The sequence below is a fragment of the Talpa europaea genome (assembly GCF_964194135.1).
Source record: "Talpa europaea genome assembly, chromosome: X".
NCBI classification, from domain to species: Eukaryota; Metazoa; Chordata; class Mammalia; order Eulipotyphla; family Talpidae; genus Talpa; species Talpa europaea.
The window spans coordinates 38,151,691-38,161,507 of NC_140081.1; the positions used below are offsets into that span (position 1 = coordinate 38,151,691).

At 40.8% G+C, this 9,817-nt stretch overlaps 1 protein-coding gene across 1 annotated transcript; it reads right to left on the reverse strand.

Moving 5' to 3' along the window:
- Positions 1-250: 250 nt before the first annotated feature.
- On the reverse strand, positions 251-758 carry LOC311187020 (protein cornichon homolog 1-like; the record flags this gene model as incomplete). The annotated part of the gene is given in 2 exon segments (XM_084258233.1): positions 251-706; positions 708-758. Coding segments are annotated over 2 exon segments (507 nt in total).
- Between the last annotated feature and the right edge of the window lie 9,059 nt (positions 759-9,817).

The window sequence follows — 9,817 nt, forward strand, 5'->3', positions numbered from 1 at the left end:
GAGTATAACATATGAAAACAGTCTAATTTATACGTAATTCCATTTAAATACTTTATCTGAGTATAACATATGAAAACAGTCTTTCCACAAGCAAAAATGTGGAAACATTTAAAAAATAAGGAGTCATTTTTTAAAGTAACTGATGAGATTCCATAGGCTACTCTTGGAAACAGGATCTTGCTGGATAGAATCCCTTCATTTGGTGGCGTTTTGCATGCACTTAATTGGACCAATTCTTCAGTGTGTTGTTCTAAAAGCTCACCAAAACATAGATCATGCCATATAGGTAGTAAAAAAATGCTAGAAGATAAAAAGCTAATTTGCACCATCCTTCCTTCTGACAATATGCTAGAATATCTGCGTTCATGATGGTCGTAGGGTCATAGAGTCCTGGTCCACTCATCACGGGTCTACTCATATACCTCCAAATATGATATGCCAAGAGGGGCATATTGAGACCCAGTGTGAGCCACTCTGCTGCACAAAGAAACATGACACAGAAGAAAGCATGGATGAGGTACTCTGGAAGTACAAGAGGATTCAGGGTATTACACTGGTCTATAGGATTCTTGTAATCAGTCTTCAGCTCATCAAATGCTATAATGTGCCAGATGGCGAAGAAGATGAGCGCGGCGGTGAGCAGCAGCGCCAGCATGTAGCAGAAGGCCGCGAACGTGAACGCCCTGGCCGGGGAGGAGCGGGGAGCGGCGCCCGGGCCGGCGGAGAAAGGCGGCGCACGGCCCTCTGGGTAAAACCATTCGCTTCCCTGGCCACAGCCACGACCGCCGCCGCTGCCGCTGCCGCTGCTGCGGCCGAGATGCCTTTTTAAATAAATATGTTTTTCTCTTCATTTCACCTTTTGTGTCTGCTTTTTGTACCCAGTCACCCTGTTTCCCCTGGGGCTGCCCTGGAACAGCCTGGTGACCATCATGGGGTTCTTACACTCATGGTTGACTAGTTAAATGGATCCTTCCTTACTTTGGTCATCATAAGCACATTATGAATGCAGAACGCTAGGTGATATCTTTCTGTCACTATTTTAGAGCTTAGTTTTACTTCAGTACAGCTCTCTGTGCATTTCAATTTAAACATGGGTTTAATAGCCAGTTTAGGCAGTTCTTTTCTTCCATATTTTTCTTTATATTTCCTTGGTGTAACTAATCTGATGAAGCCTGGTATACAGGAGATGGTTCCAACCTATAGTTAGAATTCAGTTTCCAACATGTAATTTGTATTTCTGGGGCCTGCTTGGGTATGTGTAAGCATTTCATACAACATTGTTTTTGACTCAAGAGGAAGCAAACCTTCTAAACTTCAGCCTCTAAGACTCTGCAAGTACACATAGAAGCTGCCCTCTATAGATTAAATCTAGTTAATTTGGCCATGGAGAGACTGAAAGAATGAACTCTGGCTCCCCTCTGTAAGTTATATTTTTAAAAGGCAGAGGCTAGTGACAATATTTAGGCTGCCCTCCATAAATTAGATTTGGCAACTTCACTTTGAACTCACCAATAGAAAACCCCTTTCAAGAGGAAATTACCCCTCCTGTGGAGGCTATAGTAGCTCCACAGGCTTCATTTCCTCACCCAGGATAGGTCTAAAATGACTTCTACTTCTCATACAAGATGGGGCACCCAATTTGGCCAATGAAGCTACCATGGGGTAGGACAGTTCCTTTATGTCAATTTCCATTAGGTGGATTTAACCAAGGAAAACCTGTCAGATGCTATTGGTCATACCCTCCCTCTTACTCTAGGGATCTCCTGAATTAGAAAAATCCTGCCCCTCCATTTAAACAAGAGGATCCCAAAAGGATGGTTAAAATGTTTGCCTCTCTTTTTCCCTCCTATTGACATATGTTCAATCAATTTACAAATATCATTAACATTGGATGAATGAGGAATAGCTTAAGGAAGACTAGCAAGTAGACCTATCATATCCACAAGGAGGATCTAGAAACCCCAAAACCAGAGTGGCTGTCCTGTGGCCTCTCTACCACTAAGGGCCTCTGCACTTGTGTGTGTATGGCCTCTCTATGCACCTTTGTGTGTGTAAAAGAATTGGATAAGGCACTCCTGCATGACTGCCTTAAGACAATGGCCCACGTCACGAGGCAGCCAGGGATGCCTAGGTAGTCGTTTGTGTGGCTATGGTCTGAGGTGGTCTGGGAGTTGCTTGGAAATTACATCAAGTACCTGTATGGGAAGTCCTTCCTTATACATGGCCGACATGCCCCCTCCTGTTCCCCATAAAATTGATTACCCTTTGTTGCCCCTGGACTCTGCTCCTCCCGCCATTGTCACATAATAAATCATGGCTGTTCATTACTGCTAATAAATAGGAAGAGGGTTGCTCACTGAGCAGCAGAGTCTTGCCTTGCAAACTTGCTCGACAACTTGTCCCTCAGCATGTCCCGGGGAACATGCTGGCACATTCCCGACCACCAGAGTTGGTGTTCGAACAGGGACAGAAACAGGCAACAGGACTTAAAACAGGTGCCAGGGACACATTCGTGTTCCTCAAGCCTGGTGAAGGGAATAGGACCTCCAAATCAGATACACAATAGCCCCACAGAATCTGCAACGGAAAGGTAAGTAAAGTGCTTCTCTTTCATGAGTGTTTCTCTCTCTCTCTCTCTCTCTCTCTCTCTCTCTCTCTTCCCTCTTAAATTCCTTTCTCTCAGGTTCGTTCACTTTGGGCAAAATCAATGGTGGCCATGGGATGACCACTTAGAGAGCCAAAAGGACTCCCCACCTTCTAGAAGACTCCTGTAACAGGATAAACTGGGCCAGATTAAAGGGACAGCCGATCCTCCAGTCACAAGATAAAGTCAGGTCATTGCATGAAGACTTCAGTCTCCGAAGACAACAGGCACATACAGCACCTAGAAGCCCATCCTGGGGTTACCCATAAAGGATTGGTCTCCTAGCAACCGGGGCTGTTTTCCCTTGCACTAGGTAGGAGAATTCAATTCTGAGCCACAGGTCTGAGCGTACAGGCCCATGTGACAGCTGGGGAAGACACTCTCTTACCTAAGCACTACCCTAAGACCCAACACAATCAGCAGCCATACCCTGCAGCTTGCCCAGATTAGGATTTTTATTTACAGCCTGATCTTTCACTCTCCATTCCTTTTTACATGATGTTTAGCTAAAAATGGGTACTACTCTTTCCTCTGCTCAACTTCAACCTTGTGAATAACTTAAGGCTTTCCTTTTATCTGTAGGATGTAAAATTTCTAATAAGGAGCTCACTCAATTCCTGCAAATGGTTAAATCTCACTGGAACTTGTACTGCTTAGCCATTGGGGCTTTGGAAAAAAACCTGCCAAACAGGCTTGGGTTGGTGATCCAGAGCCCCTCCCTCTTACACCACCTTTAAGCACCGCCCCCCCCCCCAAACGCACTACAACTGGCTGGTAAGGGCGCTGCCAGTGGTCTCAGAATGCAGCTGCCTGGACCTTTGCTCCAGTGCTGGGATCACTGGCATGTCTCTGCTGCCTTCCTGCTGTAGGAAAACTGGATTCTCCTTTTATCCACCTTAACAAAGTGTTCAGGTCCATTCCATAAGCAAAAAAAAAAAAATTATATTTCCCTGTTTTTTCCTAATCTTTAAATATAGACTGTTTAAGGTAAAAACTGCTTGACTTTAAAATTGTTGTAATCTTGAGCCCTTTGGTAATGGTTAATATTTAACACTCATTCTATATAAAAATTTTAGCTTCTATCTTATTACAAACCTCTTTGACATAAACTAATATTAAAAATTTGGTTAAATACATGTGTCAGACTTAAACTAAAACCTAGTTCAAGCCAAAAAGGTCACTCTTGTTTTACCTAAAACAGTTACTAAATAACTAAAATTTAATCAGTTTCTCTTTATCTTCACAAAAAAATAACTACTTCTTAAAATTAATACACATGGCCAAAGTTTTTGATAAAAATCAAGAGCTCTCTGTGTCTGTCATTGTCTTTTACCTCTAGAGGGTTAATTATAAGCAATGCCTATATAAATTCTAATCAAAAACCCCAAATTTTGAAATCATGATCTACAATTTTGGTAAACAAAAACTAGTTCAAAATTTAATGGTTTAATCTAAAACATACATGCCTTAAGGTTATAACGTTGAATACTAATACTTTTTTATTTAAATGAATTTACTAAAAAAAAGTTAATGGTATTCAATTTTATGTCATCTCACCTAAAATACAATTAAAAATCATGTGTTTATGAATAAGTTATCTAGTCTAAAATAATGGTAGTAAATCAGCTATTACAATGTCTTACAAGCTAAACATTAATAAAAGATGTAACTACTCTAAATACAAATATTTATGTGTTTAAAAATTTTTATGTACTTTAACAACTTGCTACAAAAAATAAGTTAATATCAATAGTATACTAATAAAATGTTCCAAAATACATAAGACTTCTTAAAAACCTAATATATTGTGGTAGACGGTTCTAACACTGTCCATAGTAAAATTACCAACTCCAAGCCCCTGGTCCTAAAAACAGACCATATGATTATTTGCCTCCTTCGGGACATTCATAAGGTAATGGTCAACCCTGTTAATCATAAAAAACTAAGTAAAATTACTCAAAAGCAAAAAAAAAATCCTTTGTAATTTCAGACTGGATTTGCTGAAGCTATAAAAAATTTTACTAATCTGGAACCCCAAAACTGTAAAAGGACAAGTCATTCATTCTTTTCTACTATGTTAAAATTTTAAATACGTTATAGACATCCCTTATAGCCCTACAAGACAAACTATAATTAAAGGAGTCAATGGGCTCCTTAAAATACATCTTTTAAAACAAAAAAGAGAGCCTCCCCTGTGGCGCAGCGGTTGAGCGCTGGGTTGCAAAGCTGCCCACAGCCTCTGCAGCACCGGTTCAATCCCTGGCTGCTCCCCGGCCACCAGAGGAGGATCCCACATGGCATGCAGACCTCTCCTGCCGCCCGCTGCTCCCCTCAGCAGTGTGCTTCAGTCCTTCTGCCTGCTCTGCTCCCTGCTCTGCCTCTGGTGAATTCTCTCACCCTCCCACACTTCTGACTGTACCCAATGCTTGTATAAATAAATAAATAAATAAATCTTTTTAAAAAGGGGGGTTATCTAGAGTGTAACCTGCCCCCATAAAAACAAATATACAAAGCTCTATTTCTTTTTTTTTTTTAAAGATTTATTTATTTATGCATACAAGAGCTGGGGTACAGGCCAGAGATGTGGGGGATGAGAGGCTCCACCAGAGACAGAGTGGGGAACAGAACAGGCAGACTTACTGAAATACACTGCTGAGGGGAGCAGCGGGCGACACAGGAGAAGTCTGCCTCACCATGTGGATTTCTCCCTGGCCAGGGATCAAACTTGTGCTGCAGAGGCTATGAATTGCTTCATAGAGCATTGCTTTATCCCTTGTGCCACCAGGGAGGCCCCAAAGCTCTAGTTTTTATATTGCAAATTCCTCCAGCCTAACAGCTGTTACAACAACATTTCATTCCTAATTCTTCTGGCCTCACAGCAGAAAAGAACATTTTATCCCAGTGAAACCAAACCCTAAGCCCTTGGTCTTATACCACCACCCCTTATAATAACCAATTGATTGGAACATGTAGAACTTTTAACCTGCAGGAAAGGGTACGTTTCTGTTTCGTCACCTACAGGACCACTCTGGGCTCCAGCAACAACAGTAAGATTGACCAGCCTTCTCAAAAATGACAACTCACCATGCCAACAAAAAACTCACCTGGGGACACATCAAAGGCCTGACCACTAATGCTGAAAATCTACTTGCCAAATAGTAGGTACCCTGCACCTCTGAAAATCTATTTCTGGCTCTCCACTCTTGCACTACAGCTAACTGTGGGGACCTTTCTTTCACTCCTTTTTCATTCTTACTGTTGATGCTCACTTAAAATGGGCACATGTTATCAATCCCCTTTCTTTTACATTGTCAGCTGGGGATGGGGAACACAGAACCCCCTATTGGATCTAATGACTCCCTTCATATATACGGGCAGAGATCCCAGGCTCTTTAAATGAATACCTTACTGATACTCTTACTTCCCCTTAGACTATTACTTGTCCAACACACCCCTTCTGCTTGACTTTATCCCTTAATACTTACTGTGCCTCTGTGTTCCAACAATGGTATATAAATAATTTAGTTCAAATTCCATCTGATAAATCTCAAGTTATTACTATTCATCACCAGTACTTTCTACGCACGGTGGGAATAGAAAGGTTTGGCCCTAAACATAACTATGACCCCCTCCGGGCCATTTTGATTCCTATTTGCTGTCAACCATGGGCAGAAATGTCTCATGCCAACAATGAATTCCACTGGGAGGTTTGCAGATCCACATTCTGCTCAGAGATTTCCTTATTTAAAACTTGTACCCTACAAAATTGGGGCCCACAAACCCTCCTTGTCATGAATAAAAACAAAACATGGCGGGGCTAAGTTTGAAATGGGACTCTTCCCTATTCCTACCAGAACACCCATCCTTCACAAAACCCTGGCTTTGCTGGTCCTGTCTTACAAATCTGCTGTAACAACTACTCTACATGCTCTCCCCTTAAGACAAAGGTTTGGAGAGCTGCTGCTATATACTTCCCCTATGTCCTACACTATGGCCCGGCCCAGTTCACTCGGAGCAAATTTCTATGAAATCTCACAGATACTTTCAGTTACACCTGAATCTGTACCTCCCATCCCTGTCTGTTCTTGTTAACCCCTTACTTACCACCTTTCTCTGGTAATAGTATTACCTTTTCAACTGTCACACTTAACACCCCAAGTATTGACAATCAGTATCTTCACAAGCATGCTATCTGTTTCATTAAACAACAGATACAGGCTTGGATTTTTGTTAACCTTACACACCCCTGGAAGGGTAACTCCACCTTAGCTCAACTGGTTCATGATCTAGACCACCATAATAGAGTCAGTCATTTTTTAACCTCTTTCGTTCTTTGGGTTACTGGAATTATTTTTCTCATTTCTCTGGCTACTACTGCAGCCTTGTCCATGTCTGCTTTGACCAAATCTCTTCAAACAGCTAATAAAGTTCACCAATATATGACAAATACCACTAAAGTTTTGTGGGCACAGGCCCGTATAGATCAACAAATTAGTTTACAATGTTTGCTTTATTTTCTCAGGTGTAGTCCCCATAGAATTTCCACCACCAATTCACCCGTGCACCATCACCATATTCCCTGGTCCTCTTCCTGCCCTCGTTTTGATCCCTTTCCTTCTCCCTCCCCTGCAGAATGTTTCTGATTTATAGCTGGCTGTTTACTTTTGCTTTGTTATGTTTTGGTTTTTGTTGTTATTATTTTTTCCTTGTAGATCAACAGATTCTTATCCAGTTTGATGCCCTAGAGTTTGCTGTGCAATGGCTTGGTGAACACCAGCAGACTTTATGAACATGGTCTCTCCTCCAATGTGACACCAGTTATGACAGGTTTTCTGTCACTTATCTCAATGCTAATAATTTCATTTATTTCTCTTGGATGTCTCAAAAACAAGACCTGGTTCAGTCATTTAGTTCTCCTTTACATACTTCTGTCCAAGACCTACAAACTAAATTTCTTTTCCAACTTCATGAGATCCAGAAAAAAACAACAAATTAATGATGATCTCCTGACTTCTCTTCCTTGGCAGATCCCCATACCTGGTGGTCTAGCCTTACTGTGCATACTCTTACTCATGCTATCTTATGTCTCTTTGTTATTTTCCTTATTTTTATACTAGGACACTGGTGTCGCCACTATGCTCGCTTCCACAGACAACAACAATCAATGATGATTTACCAGTAGACCTTTCATCATCCTTCACCCCCATTCTCCTCTTCTGCCCTATAAACAAAAAGGGGGAATATGTGGCCTCTCTACCACTTAGGGCCTCTGCACCTGTGTGTGTATGGCCTCTCTATGCACCTGCATGTGTGTAAAAGAATTGGATAAGGTACTCCTGCATGACTGCTTTAAGACAATGGCCCACATCACAAAGCAGCCAGGGATGCCTAGGTAGCCATTTGACTGACTGTGTGGCCATGGTCTGAGGTGGTCTGGGAGTTGCTTGGAAATTACACCAAGTACCTGCATGGGAAGTCCTCCCTGTATACATGGCCGACATGCCCCCTCCTGTTCCCCATAAATTTGATTATCCTTTGTTGCCCCTGGACTCTGCTCCTCCTGCCATTGTCACATAATCAATCATGCTTGTTCATTACTGCTAATAAATAGCAAGAGGGCTGCTCACTGAGTAACAGAGTTTTGCCTTGCAAACCTGCCCCATGACTTGTCCCTTGGCGTGTCTCCAGGGAAGTGCTAGTACGTTCCCGACCACCAGACTTTCCCAATGGTAGATTTTTATTGGGACTTCAATAATGGGAGAATGGAAATGTAAAGGCTAAGACATTATAAGAAATGTTTATTTGTAGGGCTGAGGAAGGGGATTCCCAAGCAAAAACTTTTAGGAAGATACTGGAACTCCAGCAAAAGGTGAATGAGGATCCATGTGAGGTTCTTTTATATTTTTTGAAGTTTTATAACTTTACTTGATAATCAGTGGTTAATACTCATTCACATTGACAGTAGATTTTTGAAAATTGTGACAGGTACATAAGTAACTAATGTATACAGCTTGTTTGGTGAATCTTCATCTTCGTTACATTTTCTGGACAATTGCACATGGATATGGTATGGGACATTCCTTATTTCTTTGGCCCAGACAGTTTTGTTGAGCCTGGTATCAGTGAATAGTGCCCAATTACTTCATTTCAAATTTCTGGATCTTGTTTAGTGATTCAGGGACTCAATTCCTGAAGCCTACTCAATGGATGTGCTTGTGCATGTTGATGGTGTATTCTCTGGTAACTTCTTTGTTGATGGCAGAATGGCCCTACTTGCCACCCATCTAGGGCAGACTGGAGCCAATCAAAAAGGACTGAATGTAAAAGGAAATCTTCTGAATTTCTTGAAAGGATTATCCAAACTTATTGTAATTACAGACATGAATCCAGGTGCTCCAGAAAATGCTCAGATGATTAGCATATACACTGATCACAGTACTCTGGATATAAAAGGGCTATTAACCAAGATGCAAGGCTCGGTAGAGATGAGTCCTTCCCATTTGTTGGATATAGTGTTTAGAGTTTTCAATGTAAGAGAGGAAAGGAGACCTAAGCATTTGACTATCTTTTTAAATTTTTCATTAATTAATATTTAACTGAGATAATATTGAGATAACCCCATCAGGTATTACAACTCTAGTGCACCTACAAACAACTCACCTGTATCCCACCACTATAGATAACTGAGCTTCTCTCTTTCTTTGTTCTTTCCCCTCACACACCCCTACACCCCAGCACATCCCCTCTACAGAACTGGTGTTTCAATTCTGTAGTCTGCTAACAAGAGTTTGTTTTTCAGCTGGACTTTCTGATTATTAATTATTTTATGTTTCACATATTAGTGATACCACTGGTATTTATCTTTCTTCTCCTGACTGATTTCATTTAGCATTATCCTATCAAGTTCCATCCATGTTACCACAAATGGCATAAATTTATCCTTTTCGATTTTTGAGTAGTATTCCATTGGGTATATATACCACATCATTTTTTTTTAGAAATTCACAAATTTTTTTGAATTCTTTAAAATTCATCAGATTTTTTTCTTTATTTTTATATAATTGATTGATTTTTATATATTTTGCATCACTGATGATTTTTTTTTTGAGGCATGTTTTTATTTATTTATTTGTTTGTTTGTTTGTTTTATACATGCACTGGGTACAGTCAGAA